At 45.0% G+C, this 25969-nt stretch overlaps 1 protein-coding gene across 2 annotated transcripts in view; it reads left to right on the top strand.

Moving 5' to 3' along the window:
* Positions 1-25969, top strand: part of LOC147452429 (Galactose oxidase/kelch repeat superfamily protein) — an 80451-nt gene that overhangs the window by 28947 nt on the left and 25535 nt on the right. For both annotated transcript variants that reach the window (XM_086518131.1, XM_086518133.1), the window contains exons 3-7: positions 11416-11557; positions 11695-11723; positions 12378-12474; positions 12595-12650; positions 12816-12923. In XM_086518131.1, coding sequence (XP_086374257.1) covers positions 11416-11557; positions 11695-11723; positions 12378-12474; positions 12595-12650; positions 12816-12923 — 432 coding nt within the window. The remainder of the gene's footprint in view (positions 1-11415; positions 11558-11694; positions 11724-12377; positions 12475-12594; positions 12651-12815; positions 12924-25969) is intronic.

Genomic DNA, 25969 nt, shown 5'->3' with positions numbered 1-25969 from the left:
GAGCTAGATTGATGCGTAGACTACGGGAGATGGGATTACCCACAGAGCTGATTTGGGGGATCATAGCATTATACACAGGTCAGTAGTGGGGCATGTACCCACTACAGAGGGGCTATCTACATTAGTTCACTCCACTATTGGAGTGAAGCAGGGCTGCCCGCTCTCTCCTACTCTATTTGGTATGTATGTGGATGAGGTTTCCGACTATATTGAGAGAGATGGTGATAGAGGTGCATAGCTGGCAGGGACATGGATAATGGATTCCACTGTTGTTGTATGCTGATGATATTGTGTTGATCTCCGACTCTCCAGAGGGGATGCAACGTCACTTGGATGCTCTACATAGGTTTGCCCATGAAAGTGGTTTGTCTGTCAACCTTGGTAAAACCAAGGTTATGGTGTTTAATACCACCCCACAGTGGATCGGGAGGTCAACACCCGCATTCACATACGGCCAGGAGACAATGGAGTACACAGATACTTACAGCCTTACACCTACCTCGAGGTGGTCTTTAGTGGACAAGCATTTTCATTGAGGAGAGCAGCAGAGACTAGACTGACCAGAGCCTATGCGGATCTCGCGGCTTATTAGAGCCAAGGCTTTAGTACCACGTGACATTATCCGAGCAGAGTTAGCTGCCCCTCCACTAGTGTTGAGGCGCTCACCAGATCAGTCTCCTTTATATACCGCATGTGGGACTCAGAGACAGATATTGTCATGAGGACGTGGCAACTGCTAACCTTGGTTGTTGGTTTCTTTCCGATGATTTTTGTTTAATTTTTGAGACCCTCTTTTTGAAGTTGCAAATGGCCGGACATTGCATGGCCAGTGTGAAACGGTAGTTTCACCCGCAGACGGGAAGTTGGTCGGCACTGGAATTCTAGTAGTAAAAGGGCGTCTAGGCTCAGTTCAAAGTCATCTAGGTCTCCTCGTCACACTTAATAAGTTGGTGGATACTAGGAAACTAACTCAAATGAGGCATAGTGCCAAGGTGGGGTCACCCAGAGAAAATCACATGAGAACTGGGCTACATTGCATTTTTAGACGTGGTCCCAATGGTGAAAGATGGTCAGATGACCAATGAGAGTCCAATGGAAGCATCTCCTAAAATTTAGGGAACTTTTATTTTGGGCTACGAAATTTGTTAGCATCATTAGCTTCAGAATGACAAGGGGAATATTTTATTACTCTGTTGCAAAGTCAATTGATGCACGAATTGAGAGAGTTTTAAGCGGGAAGCCCAATGCGGGGAAATTGCATGCATGAGTGCCAAGTGGCACTTTTTGGCCAATTTATCAAAAATGTGAAAAGGGGGCGAGTAGAAATTAGCAGGGGCCTCATTATTGAGTTTCCTATCACAGATTAAGAGCTATTGTGTGCAAACTTTCCCTCTCATGTGCAGTGTAGTGCAAGAAGTGATGTCCTGTACACTCTACACTGCCCTCTCTCTCCCCTACGCGCAGTAACGTGATGCCCCACAAGAGGGCTCTTCATTTGACCTATGTACAGTTGTGTGGTCTTATGCTTCTGTGCTGAGGCAAGAGCCTCTTTGAGTAGGCATAGAAGTAGCTAACTGCTACTCCAAAAGCAAGCACTGCTTGTCATGGTGATAACCTCACCTTACAGGCACATTTTCAGCACTGGTTATGCACTGTTTTTGGACTGTCTTGCAGCCGTATGGATGCTAGAAGCATTGGGAACAGTGCCCCACTGTTTAGGGCTGAAAACAGGGTAAAAACCAGTGAATACAGCGAGCTGTAATTGCCGTTTTTGGGCTGAAAACAGAGGGTTTATGTCTTTAGATGCGAGTTCAAGTAGGGGGATTTATTCAGGGCGAGTTTTGGAGCTGTTATGTTGCTGAAATTTTACCAGAACAAGTGTGATCCAGTTGGATACAGGTGAAGATCCCCAAGACTCTAGTTTTGTAACTTTACCCTCTAAAGGAATAAAGAAACACCGAAAGGGGCACCAATTTTTGGGGCCTACAGGTTGTCAGCACTCGGAGCATTCTAGCTTCCGAGCCGTGTGTGCTTTGAAGTGTTAATTCTCGTTACAAGTTCCTTCTGCAAGGTTTCTCTGTGTGTCAAAGCTTTAAGTAAAGTTTCTGGTGAAACCAAAGTCTACCGCCCTACAGGCCCGTTTCAGATATGCCCGCCTAGCACTTGAGTCCTCCCGACAGTCGGCCATGCAGGGAGATACAGCATGTTGGTATCGGGAGATGACATCATGGTTTCAGGCACATGGGTTCAACGTGGACAGATTGGCCCCCTTCCAGTACTCATCGGAGGCACCCTGTCACGTGACACATCCAACGCTATGTGTCCGTGGACAAGCTACACCATAACAGGGTTTCCGTCAGTCCAGTGAGTCTAGATTAGAAGTGATCTGGCACTTTTTGTGAGTCTATTCGTAGACCGTGCATGCCCAGTCACTTAGTGTAGATGCATATCCTCTGGTTGCACACAACATGATCATAAGCATTCCCATCAGAATCCATTAGAATCAGTTAGGGGATTTTTCTAGTGCATTTAGCCTATTTTTGACATTTTTCACTTATTAATTTAAGTGACTTTCCAACAAAAGTAGGTAGAGCAATTTGGGTAAGAAAATATATAAGCAAACCAAAGTTAGCACTAAATGGCAGATGAGCTAGGAGAACAGCAGGCCATTGGCGACAGGTCCTCCCCTCTCAGCAAGAACCATCAAGCACCCACTGCCCTTGGCGTTTTTCCTTACCCTCAGCCTAGCGTTTTTGTTGCATCCTCACCAGCCCTTAACCTTGGTGTTTTCAGCATTTGCCGCGCAGTTACACACCCTTGGAGCCAGCGTTTTTCAGCATCGCAAGGCTGCGTTTTCAGTACCAGATCAGGCTGCGTTTTCAGCCATCAGTAGCATCAAATCATCAGGCAGCGATTTCAGCCCTAATCACAGCAGCAAAACAGCGTTTTTCATCACAGCATCTCAGCGTTTTCAGCATTTGCCGCGCAGTTACACACCCTTGGAGCCAGCGTTTTTCATCATCGCAAGAGGCTGCAGAATCCAGCGTTTTTCAGCATCAGAAGGCTGCGTTTTCAGTACCAGATCAGGCTGCTTTTTCAGCCATCAGTAGCATCAAATCAAGCAGCGATTTCAGCCCTAATCACAGCAGCAAAACAGCGTTTTTCATCACAGCATCTCAGTGGTTTTCTGTTTTTCAGCAGCCCAAAACAGCCCCGAATTTCAGCACTTCACCCGCAGCAGATTCCAGCAGTTAGCGTTTTTGGACAGCAGTTAGAAGCATTCCATTTTCAGCCCTATTGTCGTCATTGCCATCCCGGTTGTCGTCGTCGACATAGCCTAGATCTGCATTAGTTTTATGCATCATCATTGTACCCGTTGGTGCAATCAATCGTAGACCACTCTCGCCAACGAGAGTGGGGCCTTCGGAGGAGGGTTTTACAACGTCTCTGGTGTCGTATCTCTCTTCTCTCTATCTCTCAGTCTATTACACTTGCACGCACAGTGTCCACTCACTTTGTTCGTGATCATAGCACTCTCCATTAAGAACGGAAGGCTCTTCCCTCCATAAGAACTAAAAGGAACCTTGAGCAAAATATGGATCACTCATCTTGAGAAAGTACAACATTCATTCCGCGGCACCTTACATTGGTATCAGAGCTTTGGCAGTGTTCTGTATCACTCAAGGAAAGAACCACAAGAATCACAAGTTTTTTTTTGCTTGTTGCGGTCGCACGAACCCAAGTTCGCTTGGGCGTGTCGATCCTAATCGTGTTTTTGAAGAGTGACACGAATCCCAAGAAAGAAGGGCTTATCCAACCTCCCCTTGTGTCTCTTTTCACTCATTGAGAGCGGACCGTGCACTTAGCGGCCGGCCAATCGGCGTGAGGTGGGCAAAAGCAACCTTGGTGTCAGCGCATGGCCGCCAAGGGGTGTGCCCGCGAAAAGGAGTAGAACTCGGGTGAAGAGAAGATCCTTCTCAAACACGGTTTGCAAACGAAAGAAAACCTCGAGACCCTCAAGAACCCAAGTTCCTCGTGGACTAAAGAACCAAAGATCATAGTGCATGGTCGTCACTCGAAGCGGAATGGATACTTAGCATACAGTTGATGAGCATGAGAGAGGCGACGAAGAATTTTCCCCACCAAGAGATTTTTCCGACCCTCCCCCTTCGCTATCTACGCCACAAAGTGTACCAAACCCTATGGAGGCAATGGTCAAGCAGATGATGGACATGATGGCCAAATAGGAAGAGACTCGCATTGCCTTGAAACGCGAACGTGACGAACGAAAAGAAAGAAAAGACCTAAGAAAAGAAGAAGCGGCAGCAAGATGCGCGGTTTGGGAGGCCGAGCGTGAGGCTCAAAGAGAACTACGCACTCAAGAGTTGGTTCGACAAGTACTTGCCTCGAAGTCTGAACCAGCCAAAGATCGTGGGAGTTCCTCAAGTGGCGCAAGCCACGATGCGGATTGCAACAACTGAGTCACAGAGAAGTTGACTTTCAGTAAGTATGATAGTAAGATGGATGCTACGGTTATTCATTCTTGGTTGCATCAATTTAATGCTTATTTTGTGACAACTAAGAAGACAGGGAATAGCAAGGTATTGACGGTAACTATGTAGCTTGCTGGTGATGCCATCAATTGGTACCACGCATGGCAAGAGGCACAGCTAGCCGCGCACCTAGAGGAAGCCGACGAACTCACGCCCGTGTCCTTCAGTTGGGTTGATTTCCAAGACAAGCTCAAGGCGCGGTTTATGCCACCTCAGTACCTCGCACGATTGAAGTACGATCTCAAGCAAAATGGTATACCGGTTATGTCTTTCTCTAATTGTGTTTTGCAGCTCGGCACTCAATTACGCAAATCGGATTCGGAGCGCAAAGAGGCATTTCTTTACGGATTGGACGAGTATATTAAGTATGATGTCGAGGTACTTGATCCAATCGATCTCAACAAGGCGGTAGCGATTGCTCTCGCACACGAGATGAAGCACAACCAGGGAAAGCCTAAGGAAAACGACTTCTCAAGGGACCCCGCAGAATTCTCAGAACACACAGAATGGTAAGAACGGTAATTCTTCTAGCCCTTCTTCCTCTAATTCTCGGAAAAGAACTCTTAACAATGAATCTAAGGGTAAAGCTAAAGCGCCTGTAAAACCTAAGCTAGCCCCAGATGAAAAAGCTGCACAAGGAATTGTAGGTGGATACATCACGGCTGAAGAACAAGTGATTTATGCTAAAGAAGGTAGATGTTTTCAATGTCACGTCAAGGGTCACATTAAGAAGGCCTGTCCTAAGACAGTCTCACCTAAAGAACAAAAGGCACCCACAGCAACCACAAGCACTATCACACACCAACCTGCATCTTCTCATGACTCTGATACACACATTGATGAGTCCCTCATGAAGTGTTATGGTCATGTAAAGGGTCAACGTTTTATCAAATTGTTTGATCCAGGCAGTATGCATGATGTGATTACTAATTAGTCCCTCTCTTGTTGAGAGAGCCCGCCTAGAGGTTAGTCAGAAATCTCCTCTCGAGGTTTCTGGCTTCGCTCTTGGTATGGACTCTCTCATCAGGAAGGAGTGCCTTGATGTGATGTGATTACATTTCAACAAGCTTCTTTCAGTAGGAAATTTCTTGTGTCTCCTCCTCTCTCAGGATGTGATATGATTTTGGGCATAAGATGGTTTCGTGAACTCAACCCTCTCATTGATTGGGAGGCTAACACTTTCACTTTACATGCCAAAACTGATTCCCCCCCTCATCATTCGTGTTGAGGAGGGCTTGCATTCTTTGCCTATCATCTCTCATGTGCACGTTAAGCGTGAATTACGACGAGGAGCACAAGCGGCATTCATCTATGCTGCTCCAGTTTCCCAGAGCATTCAGGCTCCAGCTAAGTATTCAACGTTGTTTACGAAGTTTAAACATCTCTTTTTGCAGGATGATCTTCCACCTCGTCTCCCACCGGAGCGGCTGGAGGACCATCGCATCGAGCTTATGGAGGGGGCACAGCTTGTCAGTAAGGCTCCCTATTGATTGAACAAGACACAGGAGGAAGAGTTAGAGCGACAACTCACGGAGTTGGTGGCTAGAGGATTCATACGCCATAGTGTAAGTCCTTTTGCTGCCCCTATTTTGTTTGTTCGCAAGAAGGATGGTTCGTCTCGTTTGTGTGTTGATTACAGGGCATTAAACAAGATGACCGTCAAGAAGAAGTTTCCGATGCCTCGCATTGAGTATATCCTCGATAGGCTCAATGGGGCAAAGGTTTTCAGCAAGATCGATCTCAAAAGTGGATACCATCAGGTACAGGTATTCAAAGGCGACATTTTCAAGACTGCTTTTCGCATCGAGTGAGGGCAATGGGAGTATATTGTTATGCCTTTTGGATTGACAGGTGCCGTCGGTATATTCAATCGTCTCATGGTAGGTCGTTTTGGCGATATGTTCTGTGTATGCGTGTTCATCTTTTTAGATGATATTCTCATTTTTTTTGCATCATGGGAACAACATGAAAGAGATGTTGAAAGGGTACTAACTCGCTTGGATGAGTGTCAGTTGTACATTGCAGCTAAGAAGTCTGACTTTTTTCTTATTGAAGTAACTTATCTGGGTTATATCATTTCTGCAGAAGGCGTCGAGCTAGATCCCGTGAAGGTGGAACAAGTTCGTAATTGGGATTTGCCCAAAACTGCAAATGATGTGCGTTCTTTTCTTGGTTTATGTCAAGCATATAGTTCGCACATAGAGAATTTTGTACGCATTGCTGCACCTATGACTGATGTTTTTAAAGGGGTAAAGACTCGCCGTCAGCGCGTAGACTTGCCCGAGGCAGCCATTGAGGCTTCCGCAGCTCTCAAGGTTGCGGTGACAAAAGCACCGTGTCTTATCCTTGCCTCTTGGGATGATCCCTTTGAGGTATGGACGGATGCGAGCAATGTCGCCATAGGCGTTGTGCTTCAACAGCATGGTCGTCCTGTAGCTTTCCTTAGCCGGAAGCTCAATAGTGCGGAAAAGAATTATTTAGTCTGTCATTTACTCTCTTAAGCATTGGAAGCATTTTCTGTATGGTAGAGAGTTTACAGTGCGCAGAGATCATCAAGCCCTCAAGTGGCTCCAGTCTATGCCTAGTGTACATTGGAGTGATTGCCAAGCACGGTGGTCACAATTTTTTGAGCAATTTGGAGGTTTGATTGAGTATGTGCCTGGAAAAGCTAACCCTGCAAATGCATTGAGTCGCAAAGGACAGATTTTGGCTCTTGAGCCAAGAACCACATTTTCTATTCAGGGTGAGTCTTTTGACAGCATGAAGAATCAGCATGCGGATTCCGAGTTTGGTAAGCATTGGTTGCAGGCTCTTGCTTCCAAAGGGCCAAGCAACTATCTCATTCGTGATGGATTGTTGTTTTTTCGTCAATGTTTATGTGTGTTGTCCTCTCTCAGGCCAACCATATTGCATGATGCACATGATTCTCTCACGGGTGGGCACAGGGGAATGAACACCACTTTGGAAAAAATTGAAGATTCTTTTATTTGCCTAAAATGCGAAAAGATGTGTTTCGTTATGTCACACAGTGTACTATATGTCAAAAAGTAAAAGCTCCTCAGGGTAAGCAGCAAGGCCTCTTGCTTCCGCTGCCTATTCGCGATGGACCTTTTCAGGTATTTCCATGGATTTGTGACTAATCTACTACCAAGTTTGCATTCAAGGAACACTCAATGTTTGACAATTGTTGATCGTTTCAGTAAGTTTTGCATGTTGATTCCTTGTAAAGCAACAGTTACTACACAAGATGTAGCACGATTGTTCATTAAGCATTGGTACCCCCTCTGTGGTTTGCCAAAATCAATTGTTTCGGATAGGGATGTTAAGTTCACGTCCAATTTTTGGCGCGCACTCTTTGAAAATTTTGGCACTAAGTTGAATTTTTCATCGGCTTTTCATCCACAGTAAGATGGTCAAACAGAAATTTACAATCAATTGGCTGTTGATGTTTTAAAGTCATATGTGTATGATCAGCAGTCTCAGTGGGAGCTCTATCTTCCATTGGTACAGGCTATTTTGAATGACTCTTTTTCTTTTGCTATTGGTCGAACTCCGTATGAGGCAGCTTTTGGCCGTCCGTTCCAGTCACTTTTGACTCGCTCGGTCAGTCAACTGCCTGATGCCAATGTAGAAAGTCAGTCATTGGATGAGATTTCTGAGAGTGTGAAGCTTCGGCTAAGCAAGGCTCAAGAATCTTATTCACGGCAGGCTAATAAGCATCGTTAGGATGTTTCGATCAAGGAAGGAGATCGGGTGTATTTAAGAATCATGAAGCAACGTCTTAAGCAAGTTGGAAAGAAGTGTCCAAAGTTGTCTTTTCGTATGTATGGTCCATTTCCAGTCATTAAAAAGATAAATGAGGTTTCAATGAAATTGTAGTTGCCTAACTCATGGTCAATGCACAACGTTTTCTATGTTTCTTGGTTGAAAGTGTTTCAAGGAACACCTCCAAAGGACATTTCGGAAGAAGAAGAACCGGAGATCATCGATGAAGCTGAAGTCATGGAGCCGGAGCAAGTGTTGTTGCATCGGTTTTGACATGGTTCGAAGAAGCAAGTGAGACAATACTTTTTGAAGTTCAAGGATCGAGGAACCCACGAAGCGATGTGGGTAGACGAAGAGTTTTTCAAAGATTATCCAGAGTTGTTGGCAGACTACAAGGAAGCCATGCAGTTCGGTACCAGTACCTCACTTTAAAAAGGAGGGGATGTCACGTGACACATCCAACCCTATGTGTCCGTGGACAAGCTACACCATAACAGGGTTTCGGTCAGTTGAGTCAGTCTAGATTAGAAGTGATCTGGCACTTTTTGTGAGTCTATTTGTAGACAGTGCATGCCCAGTCACTTAGTGTAGATGCATATCCTCTGGTTGCACACAACATGATCATAAGGATTCCCATTAGAATCCATTAGAATCAGTTAGGGGATTTTTCCAGTGCATTTAGCCTATTTTACCTATTTGACATTTTTCACTTATTAATTTAAGTGACTTTCCAACAAAAGTAGGTAGGGCAATTTGGGTAAGAAAATATATAAGCAAACCAAAGTTAACACTAAATGGCAGATGAGCCAGGAGAACAGCAGGCCATTGGCGACAGCTCCTCCTCTCTCTCAGCAAGAACCATCAAGCACCCACTGCCCTTGGCGTTTTTCCTTACCCTCAGCCTAGCGTTTTTGTTGCATCCTTGCCAGCCCTTAACCTTGGCGTTTTCAGCATTTGCCGCGCAGTTACACACCCTTGGAGCCAGCGTTTTTCATCATCGCAAGAGGCTGCAGAATCCAGCGTTTTTCAGCATCGGAAGGCTGCGTTTTCAGTACCAGATCAGGCTGCTTTTTTAGCCATCAGTAGCATCAAATCAAGCAGCGATTTCAGCCCTAATCACAGCAGCAAAACAGCGTTTTTCATCACAGCATCTCAGTGTTTTTCTGTTTTTCAGCAGCCCAAAACAGCCCCGAATTTCAGCACTTCATCCGCAGCAGATTCCAACAGTTAGCGTTTTTGGACAGCAGTTAGAAGCATTCCATTTTCAGCCCTATTGTCGTCATCGCCATCCCGGTTGTCGTCGTCGACATAGCCTAGATCTGCATCAGTTTTATGCATCATCATTGTCCTCGTTTGTGCAATCAATCGTAGACCACTCTCGCCAATGAAAGTGGGGCCTTTTTACGTCTCTGGTGTCGTATCTCTCTTCTCTCTATCTTTCAGTGTCATACACTTGCACGCACAGTGTCCACTCACTTTGTTCGTGATCATAGCACTCTCCATTAAGAACGGAAGACTCTCCCTTCCGTAAGAACTAAAAGGAACCTTGAGCAAAATATGGATCACTCATCTTGAGAAACTACAACATTCATTCCGCTGCACCTTACACACCCTCTTTGACTGTTACACAGTCCAAGATCACGAGGCTCATCCGCCAGGACTTGACTATTCTAGACTCAAGAGAACATAGATACAACCGCCACAAGAGCTGAGCAGGAAGATGGCTTTCTATAGAGAGTATCTTCTCCAGCTTACGGAGAACAACTTTGTGACGAGACCCAGATACATGGACACTCACTTGTCTCACGGGTACAATGTGCTATTGGCCAGATATGCACATCTTCACGCTAGCTTTGGGTCGAGACTCGAAAATACAGCGGAGTACTAGTAGAGGCCAGGACATGCCCCTTGTGTCACATGGAGCGTGAGACAGAGTTGCACTACACATGCCACTGCCCAATCTACTATGAGATACGAGGCCGCTTCCGTTGATTGTTTAGAGAGGGCTTTGGACCACTCTCTAGAGTCATGGGGTACGAGGATCAGAGATGTCTGGGATTGTTTTTGCTCGAGCTGCGCAGATAGAGAGAGCCTGATGAGAGGAGAGGCTAGCCAGTCTCAGAGACGGATCACAGACTTCTTTAGAGCAGACATTGGACATTTGGAGGAGCAACTACCACAACAGAGCCCACATTCTCCTCACACCAAAGGCACGTTGATCGACCGAGTGACCGAGCTAGGGAGGTCTTGATGCCCACGACTGCGGAGGACTACACAGCATCGACGGAGGTTGCATCAGAGGATTTGGATCACTTTGGCCCGACATGCACGACGCCCAGTCAGACTATTGACCATGGAGGAGATTGATGAGATCCGCAAGAGACCGATGCTGGATCTCGTGTGATTTACCTCTTTTTGAGGATACACCCACACTGTGTTGTCTTAGTCCCCCACTCACTTCACCCCCTACCCCCTACTCATATCCTACACAAGCCCAGCTAGCTGCTTAGCTCACATCTAGCAGCTTAGGATTCTATAGTATTTTTATTTTGTTACTCAGACTTTGTATCAGATCCACAACATTGTAAGTTTTTGGTCTCATAGGTCACTTTGGCCTTTTGAAGACGTTAATATAACATTTCATTTCATTTCTCTCTCTCTCTCTCTCTCTCTCTCTCTCTCTCTCTCTCTGAAAAGTTTCCTATGACGTTAAAATCCTCTGCTTCTCGGGTGTGTGTGTGTGTGTGGGTGTGTGAGTGTGTTCATAAAAAGAGGAAAACGGTGTAACCTTTCTATCACCCAAGTGTGGTAGATTGGTTATGACATTTCCCTCTTGAATAAGTGGTCTTGAGTTCAACTCTCGTCGAATAGATCTTTGAGGTCTCTTGGGATAGTTTCCTACGACGTTAAAATCCTCTTCTTCTTCTTCATCCTCCTCTCTCTCTCTCTCTCTCTCTCTCTCTCTCTCTCTCTCTCTCTCTCTATTGTTTCCACGTTTTTTCACAACCTACTTTTTCTTCATTTGCAAGGTAAAGTTTTGATTAGATAAATTTTGGAATGATCGACACTAAGCTACATCAATTTGTCTTTTGAACAGAAAACAAAGCTTGGTTTCAGCCTGAGTGTACCGGGAGTTCAAGTGACGACGAGAGTGTTGGGCCAAGTCCACGAGCGTTTCATGTTGCCGTGGCAATTGACTGTCATTTGTTTATATTTGGAGGCCGATCAGGGCGTAACCGGTCTGCACCTTTTGCCTTCTCATTTTGATTTCCACTTGTTTTGGCTGATCCGGTCTTTAAAAGGTTAATTGTTTTGAATTGCAAGATAACCTGATAGACAGTAGTTATATTGCTCTTCTGATTTGTTGTAAATGCAGATTGGGAGATTTCTGGATGCTTGATACTGGTAAGGGCAGAACATGTACATACAGGCAGAATTGTGAAATCACTAAGTAATAAGAAAGGTTGTAGGCACTCAATCAGCAGGTCAGCCTTTTTATACTGATCCATCAATCAACACAGACACACGCACACACGCACAGAGTTGGGTTTTTTTTTTGTGTGTGTGTGATCAGTTGGCCTTGTGAGTTGCTGCCATTTTTTTTTGTTCAAGATTCTAGAAAGTAGTCTACTCAAGCAGCATCTTAAAGGAGTCAAAAGGGCCTTTCTGTTTTTTCCATTGCTCACAGTACTCTCTTGAGGGTCAGTTAGGGAACTTAAATTGGTCGGGTCAGTATGGCCTAAATAGAATGCGAACTTCTGAGGTTCATGATTGCTCTCAATGTCGGAGGAGATATGCCCGTCTTGAGCAGCGCAGGATAATTCCAAAGTGTGGCGTACATATGTCCTTAGCCTACTTATTTGGTTCAGCTTTGGAAAGATGGTATGCAAAGTATGGTTGTTGGTACTCGTATCGAGTGCAGTTTCCCTTTGTCTCAAAAGCCTGAGTTCCTTACGCCGTCATTGGTGTAGTTGAGAAATGTCTCCCCAGGTTTTTTTGGCATCTCAGAGAGGTTTGTGAAGCTCCGAATGTCTTTTAAAGCCTAGTCACATTATGCAGATATTTGGCAGTGGGCAGAGCTGACTGGATTTGGAGACGTTCCGTCCGCTCGTGATTTTGCAGCAGGTGCCTCTATTGGCAATGGCAAAGTCGTGCTGTAAGTTCTTGATCTTACACTTCAGACTCTCATGCATTTCATGCTATATTGAAGTACCAAAAACTGTGGGATACACTGACCGTGTTGTTTGGAATTTATATTCAAACTTTGGATGTATAGATATGGAGGCTGGGATGGGTCCAAATGGCTATCTGATGTCTACATTTTAGATACGAGTAAGTATCTATTATGTGCATCATCTGTTCATGTTTATGACCAGTAGATCATTGTTGTGCATTAAATTCTGTTAATAACTCTCTCATGTTCAGGGATGTCTAGCAGATGCTCTTTGCATTGATTTCTGTAAGCCCATATAGCTCATGACAAGTACTCTGGTGCAGTTTCTTTAGAATGGAGGCAGCTTCAAGTTACAGGACCAACACCACCTCCGCGTTGTGGGCACACAGCAACAATGGTTGAGAAGCGTTTGCTTGTGTTAGGTGGCAGAGGTTAGTGTGGCAAATTGAGTTGCTTTATCAAGATTTGTTTCTGCTGGAAGCTTGCTAGATGTTTTGATTGTTTTCATTTCATCAAATTACATGCAGAAACTTGTGTCCAAGCTATTCATGAGCTTTACGAATCAGATTTCAAAATATTCTCTTTGCAGAGACAAATACCTTAAAAGTATCAATGGCTGAAGTCCATTATAACAAACCCAAACAAGAGCTTCTTCCATGGTGACCTTGAAACATAGTGTTTGTTGTGTTTGGAATATGTAGGAGGTTCTGGGCGGGTTTGGCTCCCATTTTAGCAGCATTCCTGTCCCAGAGTGTGTTACAGGCTGTCCCAACTGCCAGACAGCAGTTCCAGTTTTCTTAAAATAATATCAGATTAGATGTGGTTTCTTTTGGATTATCCTTTCACTTTCCGGGCGGCTTTTGTCACCATTTGGCATTTGGGGCCTATCATGATCCCCCCCCCCCCCCCCCCCCCCCCCCCCCCCCCCCCCCCCTCCTCCCCCCCAAAATCCCCATCATGACCTCTGGTCTTACTCCCATCCTTATTCTTGTTCCTGTTCTGCGGCTCATGTAACCGTAGAGCTTTGTTCCATTTCTAACTGGGTTGAAAATCTCCCACTTATCTAGTATTTACCCCTCCTAAAAGTCTACACAATTATCGAAGCAACATGTTTCTTAGTGTTCACAGTTGTCACGTGGCTTTGGAAATAAGGAAAATGCTCTTTGGTGCACACCCACAAGATGAACTCGGGCAACTTACTACATTATGATGCAAGTGGAGGAGCAAATTTTCTCTAATCTTCTAAAGGTTCTATTCCACTTATTGAAGAATTTGTAAATGGGTTGAGGTCTCCCACATTTCCAGTTTTCTTGTTATTCTTCTTGACATCCTTTCTAATCATTGCAGCAACATTGTTTCCGATGGTCACTGCTGGCACATGGCTTAGGAAATACACGCATGAGACAAGATCAAACAACATGAGAGTAATTAGTACACGAGAATGGAGGAACCCATGTAGGTGGCAAACTTTTTTCCCTATCCCTAGCTCGAGTTTTACCCACTGCTTTGCAGGCTCCTCTTTTGGGCTCCTACAGATTGTTCTCTTGCCGAACACGAGTTGTCCTGGTTGCCACTTACGCTGTTGGAGATACAATTGCAGGGATGCATGCGAAGATGGAGAGGATGAAGGAGAAGCTCGAGGGCACACGCCACAGGAAGTAGTATTACCAAGTGTGCCAATTCAAAGATAAGGCTTTCTCTAAAGTAATGGGCATGTATACAAGCCAGGGCAAAAAAACCTCCTAGCGAGGGAAATAAGTGCCTAGGCCGTCCTAAGTGTGTTCACACACATCGCTACCGAACTATGGCAACAAATCTCATCAGTCCTCAAAGGGGAGTAAGTTGAGGCCAACTACTTCATGGATATGAGACAATTCACTGATTTGTTTGAGAGTTAGTTTAGTGATGTCTTGGGCAAGTTGGTTTGGTCAAAGAGATGTACATCTTGGTACCTTCCCTTGGGGTGGATGACGAGTGGGTCCCTCATGCCTTTCTTACAGTATCCTTGTGCTGTAGATTTGCATCCTTTTTTGGGGTACATCATCAAGAAATGTTAAGAGTGGATGCAGATGACTTTGGAGGCATGGCCTAGGGTTTCATAGTCCCTTGGAATTTGTGAGATGATATAGAGTTTCTCCCTCCCATTATGATAATGCACCTCAATGTGTTTGGTGAGTGCATGGAACACTAGGTTCCTTGCAATTGTCAAAGCATTGTGACTCTTAGTGAAGATAGTGATGGCAAATTGTTGTCCATTGCCTAAGTCATTCATTAAGCATCTTAGCCAAACACACCCAGTTGTAGCTGTGAAAGTTGTCTTGTACTTAGCCTTACAACTAGAAGTGACCACTGTAGGTTGTTGCGTGCTCAATCAAGATATGCATGAGTTGTTGAGCATAAAACAAAAGCCACGAGTGGGCACTCGTGTGTCATAGTAATCAGCCAAATTCGAGTCCAAAAAAGCATGTAAATTTGGTGGAAATGATCCCCCCTTGGGATAAAACGATCCAAGATGTTGACCCCAGTAAGTTCTTTTCTCTCATGTGTATTCTTTAAAGATTAGACTCTAGACTAAAATAACAAGTCTTTTATTTTTTATCGTACGTAACATCCACAATATGTTATAATTTTTGTAGTTCAATTAGGATTGTACGTCTTTGTACGTGTACTAATGGCACGTGACCGTACATGTGAACCTTGCACACATGCAGAGCGACTCCTCGGTAGTTGTGTAGTCTGTGGAGTGATAAATATATAAAAAGTAGTGAAAGGAGCCAATGCACGTTGCGTTGTATCTGACTATAGTAAAGTTAATTTGAGGTACAGGTGTGATCTAGTTTTTAAGCTGCTCGTGTGTTTGCTACTGATTCATGGCCTCACGAGTGGCTTGTTGGTCAGAGCCATGATAAGCTTCCAATTTACAAATGCTAGAAATGGTATTCATATGACAAGTGGATTCAGAAGTCTTATAAAAATCAATGCCCTTCTCTTGATGCCACTGCTAACCTTAGTTGTTGGTTTATTTTCAATGGATTTTATATAATTTTTGGGACCCTCTTTTTAAAGTCACAAATGGCCGGACATTGCATGGCAAGTGTGAAACGGTCGACGGGGCTGAGAGTTTCACCCGCAGTTGGGAACGGCAGGTCGCCACGAGATGGTCGGGCCAGCCGACATTGGAATCCAAGCAGTAAAAGGGTGTCTAGGCTCAGTTCAAAGTCATTTAGGCCCCCTCGCTACACTTATAAGTCGGTGGGTAGTAGGAATTAACTCTAAAGAGTCAAACTGGACACATGGCGGCCCTGCAACAATTTGCCACTTTTAGTCAGAAGAGGGGGCGCCCAAATTGAGAGGGGGCTGATTTGCAGTGGGTGCAGGTGATCACAGCTTTAATGGAAAGCTTGCCCTCTCCCTTGTCTCATGCAATGCGATGACTTGCTCTCATGTATCTCTCTCTCCCCTTTGGCACATATGGTAACGCCCCACTAGATGGGCTACTCAGTTAACCATGTACAATTCTGACGGTTTATGCGCGTTTGCCAAGGCAAGAGCCTTCTGAACAAGAACCGGATTAGCTAATTGCTAATCCCCCACAGGTACGTGTAACAAACTACTGACGTGTCGACCTACTGAAGAACGGAGCTATCGGCCGAGGCCTAAATCCTAAGAAGAACAAGTAACAGAAGAAGTGTCACAAAGTGATGACGTGGTTGCCCGAAAGCAGAAACCCTAACCCTAATTTTTGCCAGAAACCCTAACTGTTGAAACCCTATTTCTGGAAACCCTAACCCTAAAACCTGCAAACCCTAATTCTGTTGCCAGAAACCCTATAAACTGCAGAAACCCCCTAACCCTAAGGACAGCAGGGAAATTTCCGAAAATTGCATTGGTTGATGACGTGGCAAGCTGTATGGATTTCCGTGATTTTCGTTGGTAGCTTTTTGGCTTTGCTTTTGGACCAAAAGCTTTTGAGTTTCAAAGGCTTTTTACTGTAACTGCTTTTCAGGCCAAGGGCCTTTAAATATGAGGTTAGGGCTCATTCTCCGGCATGCTTCCTGGAGGAAGTGCAAAGTCTGGAGTATTGGCTTGTACTTTGATGATGCAATATAAAGAAATACCGAAAGGGGGGCCAAGGTTTGGGGCCAATACTCTTTGTGGTGGAATTTCGCCACTCCGTGTCGCGTGTCGTGTCTCTCTTTCAGTTCAATTGTTATTGAAGTGCTAAAAATCTATTCAGTCTGCTCTTTTCTATTGGCACGTGGTGCCCGCCTTATGACAGTGGTATCAGAGCATCAGGCGTGTGCTTTTCTGAAAGCATACCGGTCCTACAAAAGAGCAGACAAAGCTATTGGAATTATTATGTGAGGTATCTTCGCCCTCCAACCCGGACTTATTAGCCACTCCCACCCATACTTCATCGCGCATCGGGCGCGCTTCCGTCTTCACCGCTCATGTCTTACAGGTCATAAGCCAATTAAGATCACTTGCAGGAGAAGTATCCAGATTTGTTTCAAGTCACTGTTTTTCTCAAAAGCAGTGTCATGTAGATGTTGATGTCTACAACTACCAAGCAGCATACTCCAAGTACTTGGCAAGCTTTCAAGAAAAAATAAAATTAAAAAATTTGCCCGAAGTTATATGGTGTCGGACATCTTCCTTTGGAGTGCAACTTCTGGCAGAGTGGGGTATCCTGAAATGCTTGCCATGGAACCCTAGTAGATCATAACTTGAAATTTCTCGACATCTCTCAGTAGATGTCTCCTCACGAGTAGATGACATTGGAGGTCCAATGCGATTGCTATCTTGGGACTACCATCGCCGTTAAAGAAACACTGTTTGTCCAAGAGCTGATGGACCATGCTGTGCTTGGCTACGACTTCATGGAAGGAACCTAACCCTAATTTTTGGTGCAGGCTTCAGGATGAAAGTCAGCCGACTTTTCGAGCTCGACTGATGTCAAGATTGCTTTTTAAGTTTGAGTTCTGTTTGATCTTGTTTGGTGATCCTGATTGGAATTTGTTTGAAATGGATGGTATATGTTTTGAGCCTGTCTTGGTGCCGATTTGAATTGTTTGACTTTGGTTTTAATACTGGTTTCAATGATTGGTGATTTTACTCCCGGGTGGAGAAGTGAGAAATACTGTTTTGGTATTGTTTGAACCTCGGAACGACGCAGGCTGATGTGTGGGGAGCGTTTCGTTGTATGTTTGAAAACCTCTGAACGACGTAGGGCGATGCCTGGGGAGCGTTTTGTTGTATGTTTGAAAACCTCCAAATGACGTAGGCCGATGCTTGGGGAGCGTTTGGTTGTGTGCTTGTAAAATAATTGTTGTTGTGACTCCCGGCCCGGACCTGGATGGTTATGCGGGAGGAGTATTAAGAAGTTTGAGCAGTGGTTACTCTCAGCACCTCCAAACGACGCTGGCTGCGGTCTCGGGGGGGTTTGGTTGTAAAAGGCCTCTATATCTCCTGGCCCGGACCTTTTTAGGTTATGCGGGAGGAGTGATGAGAGAGTCGTTGAATATCTCCCGGCCCGGACCTTGTTAGGTTATGCGGGAGGAGTGTTCATCGGCGGCTTTATGTTTCTATGTCTTGTAATATGCATATGTAAGCATTTGTGCTGCATTGTGATGTGCCAACCAGTGAATATTCCTAATTGGATGAGATTGCCTGGGTATGTAATTTTAGTGCATCAAGACACCCGTGGAAGATCATTACGGTCTGCGTGTGATGGCTAATTTTACTACGCCGGAATATCAAGAGTTCTGATATGGACGAAAGGAGAAGCTAACTCCTTGATCAAAACAACCGAAAGGAGAAGCTAACTCCTTAATAAAAAGAGCAAACTGATTGTCCCTCGAAATGTCCCTCGGAAATTTTTGAGCTAACTTCAGTTGTTTTGCAGATATGCTGTAATCGAGGACGATTACTCTCTTTCAAGAAGGGGAGATGTAACAAACTGCTGACGTGTCAACCTACTGAAGAACGGAGCTACCGGTCGAGGGGCCTAAACCCTAAGAAGAACAAGTAACAGAAGAAGTGTCACAAAGTGATGACGTGGTTGCCCGAAAGCAGAAACCCTAACCCTAATTTTTGCCAAAACCCTAACTGTTGAAACCCTAATTTTGGAAATCCTAACTGTAAAACCTACAAACCCTAATTTTGATGCCAAAAACCCTAGAACTGCAGAAACCCCAACCCTAACCCTAAGGACAACAGGGAGATTTCCGAAAATTGCGTTGGTTGATGACGTGGCAAGCTGTACGGATTTCCGTGATTTACGTTGGTAGCTTTTTTGCTTTGCTTTTGGACCAGAAGCTTTTGAGTTTTAAAGGCTTTTTACTGTAACTGCTTTTCAGGCCAAGGGCCTTTAAATATGAGGTTAGGGCTCGTTCTCTGGCATGCTTCCTGGAGAAGGTGCAGAGTCTGGAGTACCGGTTTGTACTTTGATGATGCAATATAAAGAAATACCGAAAGGGGGGCCAATACTCTCTGGGGTAGAATTATTGAAGTGCTAAAAGTCTGTTCACTCTGCTCTTTTCTATTGGCACGTGGTGCCCGCCTTGTGACAGGACGCACAGTTCCATCGCGAAGGATTGCGAAATCCAAGAGTTTTCTCGCGTGAAAACTTGTCTGATGCAAAGGGAAACTGTCCCATTGTGTGCGGAAGCGTTTGAGACATACATAGACGTGTTCGCTCCACTCGAAACGGTCCAAAACAGATAATTACAACCTGCTGGGTTTTTCTGCAAGTTTAGGGTTTCACACCTAAACTTCACGGAATTGCCAGGGGAGCCTCGGAGAGGCCTTGGGATGCGTGTACACGGCTGTAGGCACCTAACAGTGGCAAAACAGAAAATTACAGCACGCTGAAATTGACCTGCAGCTCACCATAAAGCTTCTAGAATGCGGGGAAAAGCGTCCTAGGCGTGTACTTTTGACCTACAAGGATTTTGCGTCGTTATTTTGGCGAAATTGGGTCAAAAACCTGCGATCACAACCATGGACAGGTCCCGACAGCTTGGTGGGACTTAAGTGAAAGTGATCGGATTATTTCTTTGCATTAAGAATAAAGAAATACCGAAAGGGGTGCCAGTCTTTGGGGCCAACAAGTGTCGGCGTCTGCTTGGTAGCGCTCTAGCTTCCAAGCCGTTTGTGTTTGAAGTATCAATTTCCATTACAGGTTTTTATTTGCAAAGTTTCTCTGTGTCCGAAAGTTTAAAGTAAAGTTTCGGGTGAAAGCCAAAGTCTACCTCCGTAGGGGCCGGTTTCATGGTTCCATCGCCGGGACAGAATCACTTTTTCCTCAAGAAGTGAGCCTCGGTTGGTTTGCGGCGAAGACACAGAGTAAACGAACGCGGGATTACACTATGACCGACAAAGGGAAAGGCATCATGGAAGAAGTTTCCTCTTTACGGGACAAGCAAGCAAATTCCTACAGTATTTGAGGTTGGCGAGAGTTCACGGCCACGTCTGTCTGTACCTCTTGTTGATGTGAATGCTCCACCAATGCAGGGCTTTATGACTGGGCAACTGGAAGATGATACGTTCAAGACTCAGTTGGTTGCTGTTGTGAATGTGTTTTCTCAGTTGGTGCAGAATCCAAGGTTTATGGAGTTTTTGCAAGGGCCACCAGTGCCACAGCAGACAAGGCAACTCACACAGCCAGTAGAACCCGATGAGGATCAAGCCCAAGTACTTCATGCGTCCCAGCAGGATGGGGAGCACTCGCACGTTGCGGAGTCGGGGGCTCCAAAACAGGTTCGTTCCGTCCATGAACAAGTGGTTAGGACACCAATTCCACAGGTTTTGCTAGTTCAGCCCGCCACCTTTCAGAGTCCACATGTTGCATTAAATGGACAAGGAATCAGTTTCCAGGCAATGCATCAAGTTTTTCCACCACCTACAGTATATCTTGGGTATTTTGGGGGTGGATCTGTGTTCCAAAGTATGTGTGCCTGGAAACCAACAATATATGCCGGGAATAGTGTTTGGGGGTATGCACGGCATGATGCCAAACGCCATGTATGGTAATATTGGCATGCAGCAAGGCTTTTAGAGCAATCAGGGCCAGTATGGGGTGCCACAGGGCAATTTTGGCATGGCTGGTTTTTCTGGACAGCAGCCAGATATGGCACTTACAACACAAAATGTCAATGGCCAAGGAATGCCGATGACCCCTACTACAGTGCCTATGTTGCAGACAATTCCCTATGACAATTTGGGGGCACTGGAAAAGCCAAAAGCTTACAAAGAAGATGGTGCAGCTGTAAAGTTTAGCACTTTCAGCGGCTTTGAGGATAAGGCAAAGGCTCTTACTTTCCTCAAGCAGTTTGATACAGCTTATGCAGGAGAGAATTTTACAAAGGCCTCTAAGGTCAGGAAAGTTGCCACCTCTTCAATGCGCTTACATGGTGGACGACATTGTTGATGCAAGGACAGGCACCCACCACATGGGTATACTTCAAACAATTGTTTGCATCTGCGTGGCTATCAAATGAATTTGAAGCTGATGTCATGATGGATTGGCACCAACTTACTGCAGCTACTTGCAAGAGCCTACAGGAGTACAATCGGAGGTGCTGTAAAGCGTTGCTTTCAGTAACCTCCTACAGGTTTGTGCCACTGACAGAGCAGATTGAGAAGTATTGTTGTGGGCTACCTAAAGTGCTTCGAGATTATTGTACAAAGAACAGAGTGGCTACCCTCACTTAGCTTATGGAAGTTGCCAACACTGGTCTTGCCTTGTTGAAGGGAGAGGATAGTGGGTTTCTGGGCAACGTGAAAGGGGGGCAGCAAAAGAAAAATTCAGCAATGAAGCCCTTTGTGAAAACCGCCCCTGAAACGTCACAGGGGTCGGAAAAGGTCAACAAGGATAAAAACTTAGCTTGGACTTCTGGAGCGTAGGAAAAGAAACAGAAAAGGAAGCCATTTGTGCGTAAGTCATTCGAGGAAAATAAGGTCTTGATGGCTGAGAATAAATGCTTTATATGCGAGCAACTTGGTCACGTTGCTACAGATTGTCCACAAAGGAAAAGAACGGCTAACTCAGATGATAAAGAGGACAAGAAAGAAAGAAGCCCAAACCCATGGGAGGTTTAGTGCCAGACATGGTGGATGAGAGGCCAAGAACGGATGCCAGCGAGTTATGCAGAGCATGGAGTAAAGTCAGAGATCACACGGGAGGTGCCAAAGCAAACTTTATCTCACCAGAGTTAGCTATGAAGCCAGGCATCAGAGCTGAAGAGATGGGGTACACGGCAGAGGTGGGGTTGGCGTGTAGCCCACCAAACACTCCGTATAGGGTTAGTGTGGCTCAACAGAAAGAGATTATGGGCCAGGTTGAGGAGCTTTTAGAGAAGGGGCTGATTCAGCCTAGTTCTTCACCTTTTTGCTCCTTAGTGCTCCTAGTGCAGAAGAAGGATGGCTCTTGGCACATGTGGATTGACTACCGTGCGTTGAATAAGAATACCATCAAGAACAGGTTTCCTATCCCATTGGATTGATGATATTCTTGACCGTTTAGAGGGTGCTGCAATTTTCAGCAGGATAGACCTTAAGCGTGGGTACCATCAGATTCGTATAAGGCCAGAGGATGTGCACAAGACTGCGTTTAGGACGACATTTGGTCTCAATGAGTTTTTAGTGATGCCATTTGGTCTTACAAATGCTCTTGCTACGTTCAATAGGATGATGGCCGGGTTTTTCGTTCGCATCAAAAGTTTGTTGGCACATTCTTTGATGACATGATAGTCTATTCAAAGAATGAGGAGGAGCATAGGCGTCACTTGACCATTGTGTTCGAAGAGTTACGCAATCACAGGTTACGTGTCAATCCTAAGAAAAGTGAATTCTTCTTGGAAGAGATTCACTTTCTTGACTCGCAGAGTGTCAAAGGATGGTGTCCGAATGGATCCTGCAAAGGTTGACGCTATTAAGACTCTGCATGATGTCCGAAGCTTCTTGGGATTGTGCTCATACTATAGAAGGTTTATCAGGAATTTTGCAGAGATAGCTTCACCTCTTCACGCTTTACAAAAGAAAGAGGTCACTTTCAGATGGACCCAAAAAGAGATTTCAGCTTTCAGTCTCTTAAAGGAAAAGTTGACTTCAGATCCCATGATTGTTTTACCAGACCTCAAGAAGTCATGTGTGGTCCAATGTGACGCGTGTGGCAATAGCATCGGAGTGGTGTTGATGCAAGATAGTCGAGTAGTAGCTTATGAGAGCAGAATCTTGCAAGGGCGAGAGGAGACTGTGCAAACCTACGAGAAAGAGCTTTTGGCCATCATTCATGCGCTCTCTAGCTGGAAGCACTACGTGGTGGGTGTTGATTTTGTTGTCTAGACAGATCATTAGACCTTGCGATACTTCTTAACACAATCAAAGCTATCTGAAAAGCATATGCGATGAGCAAACATTCTTTCTATGTCCCACTTCCAGATTATGCATGTGGAAGGTAAGAAGAATGTTGTGGCGATGCGTTATCAAGGAAGCCACAAATTTCAGCTGTGTCAATTTCTTATCATCATGAGCTTGATGACATGAAGGAACAATATGCTTCTAATGAGAATTTTGCAAGGATCTTTGAACAACTGAAGACGGGCAACGTCATGAGAACTATTTCCTCAGAGACGGTTTTATGATGATGCATGGCAGACTTTGTGGCCATTGCGACATAAGGTCATGGTAGAAGTCATGTCCCACCGTATGCAGGGCAATGAAAGTGGTAGAGACATTCTTTTATTGGCCTACTTTGAGGAGAGATGTGAATGCCTTTGTGCGAGCATGCGTGATTTGCCAAAAGATCAAGTTTGACAGGCAAAAAGCACTAGGGTTATAACAGCCATTGCCGATTCCGGATAAGCCATGGGAAAGCATTGCTATAGATTTTATCTTTGATCTTCTAAGAACGCCGATAGGAAATGATGGTATATGGACCATTATTTGCAGGTTCAGCAAGCAGGCCCATTTTATTCCTGTCAGGAAGAAGATAAAATCTGATCAGATGGCACAGTTGTTCATGTACAATGTGTTCAAGTACCATGGTATGCCACAGTCTATTGTCAATGATCGTGATCCTCGCATGACAAGTTTGTTTTGGAGAGGATTATTTGAGAACATGGGCACTACGCTCAAGTTCTCATCTTCATTTCATTCACAAACTGATGGACAGCCAGAAGAGGCTAATTCTACTGTCTTGGATCTGTTGAAATGTTATGTGTCAGATAATAAGGGCAAGTGGGAACAATATTTGCCTATGCTTGAGTATGCGTACAACAATACGGTGCTTTCGTCCACAGGCAAGGCACCTTTTGAGATTGTTGAAGGTGGCAAAAAGGTTCCCCCCATTTTGCATACAGAGGACAAGATCTTTGAGGCAGATCTATATGTTGAGAACATGGATGAAATGTATAAGGAGATTAAGCCTGCCTTGGAGAAAACTCAGGCAAAGCAGAAAAGGGATGTTGATCGTCATCGTTGTGAATTACTGTTTTCACCTGGTGATTGGATACTTTTACGGTTTGAAAAGGCAAGGTTAAAGAAGATGAAGGGCAAGGAAAGGTTGTTTCCGAAGCTCAGCATGCGTTACTATGGGCCCTTTCAAGTGCTTGATAAGATCAGTGATGTTACCTATAGGCTGAAATTGCATGACACTTGAGAAGATTCATAATGCGTTTCACATGAGTCTTCTAAGACCCTTTGTGGGTGATGTGCCAGAAGATATGCCACAGGAAGATCAGCCAGAAGTTGAGGACCTTGATGAGATCTTGCTACCTGAGCAGATTTTGGCACATAAAGAAAGAAAAGTTAAGGGACAGGTTGCAAGACGCTATTTGGTGAAGTTACAAAACTATCCACCTATGGATGCAAAGTGGATGGAAGAGCATGCTGTCAGTCACCAAATGTATTGTAGCTTTACCTTGAGGCCTTTAGGTTACAACCTACGTATGCCCCAACCCAACGTGTTCAAAGGAGGGGTAATGATACAGCTAGCAGATCAAATGTACATACGGATTCAATGCAATAGAAGTGTGCATCTTGCTACCTGAGCAGATTTTGGCACATAAAGAAAGAAAAGTTAAGGGACAGGTTGCAAGACGCTATTTGGTGAAGTTTAAAAACTATCCACCTATGGATGCAAAGTGGATGGAAGAGCATGCTGTCAGTCACCAAATGTATTGCAGCTTTACCTTGAGGCCTTTAGGTTACAACCTACGTATGCCCCAACCCAACGTGTTCAAAGGAGGGGTAATGATACAGCTAGCAGATCAAATGTACATACGGATTCAATGCAATAGAAGTGTGCATCGCTCTTCAAGTGTTAAAGATATTATGCTCACTTCTATCATAGATGGAAATAACAAAAGTATAAAGGTCTCATTAAGTCATTTGTATCTATGTGTTATGACCTTTCTTGCGGGTACATGCGATGATAAAAGCGTGCCAACAACACAAGATCATCAATGGCATGTATATATGGCATGCAATCGAGGACGTTTGCGTATGTCACGAGGATGTCGCAATTGCTAATTACTGTCACGAGGACGTGGCAACTGCTAACCTTAGTTGTTGGTTTCTTTCCGATGACTTTTATTTAATTTTTGGGACCCTCTTGAAGTCACAAATGGCCGGACATTGCTAGCCAGTGTGAAACGGCCGACGACTGAGAGTTTCACCCGCAATTGGGAAGGGCAGGTCGCCGCACGAGATGGTAGGGCCAGTCGGCATTGGAATCCAAGCAGTAAAAGGGTGTCTAGGCTCAGTCCAAAGTCATTTATGCCCCCTTGCTACACTTATAAGTCGGTGGGTACTAGAAATTAACTCTAAAGAGGCAAACTGGACACATGGTGGCCCTGTAGCAATTTGCCACTTTCAGCCAGAAGAGGGGGTGCCCAAATTGAGAGGGGGGGCCTGATTTGTAGCTCAGTGTGCTCTACAGTGTGTGGGTGAGTAGTGGGTGCAGGTGATCACAACTTTAATGGAAAGCTTTCCTTCTCCCTTGTCTCATGCAATGCGATGACTTGCTCTCGCGTATCTCTCTCTCCCCTTTGGCACATATGGTAATGCCCCACTAGATGGGCTACTCAGTTGACCATGTATAGTTCAGAGGGTTTATGAGCGTTGCCAAGGCAAGGGCCTTCTGAACAGGAACCGGATTAGCTAATTGCTAATCCCCCACAGGTACGCACAGTTGCATGGCGAAGGATTGCGAAATCGGAGAGTTTTCTCACGTGAAAACTCGTCCGATTCAAAGGGGAACTGTCCCATTGCGTGCGGAAGCACTTGAGACACGCGTGTTCGCTCCACTCAAAACGGTCCAAAGCAGAGAATTACAGCCTGCCGTGTTTTTTTGCAGGTTTAGGGTTTCGCACCTAAACTTCAGGGAATCGCTAGGGGAGCCTCGGAAAGGCCTTGGCATGCGTGTACAGGGCTATAGGCACCTAACACTGGCAAAACAGAAAATTACAGCACG

Source organism: Adiantum capillus-veneris, chromosome 8 (assembly GCF_014529385.1).
Source record: "Adiantum capillus-veneris isolate H3 chromosome 8, ASM1452938v2, whole genome shotgun sequence".
Lineage (NCBI taxonomy): Eukaryota > Viridiplantae > Streptophyta > Polypodiopsida > Polypodiales > Pteridaceae > Adiantum > Adiantum capillus-veneris.
This window is presented reverse-complemented; position numbering and strand designations above follow the sequence as displayed.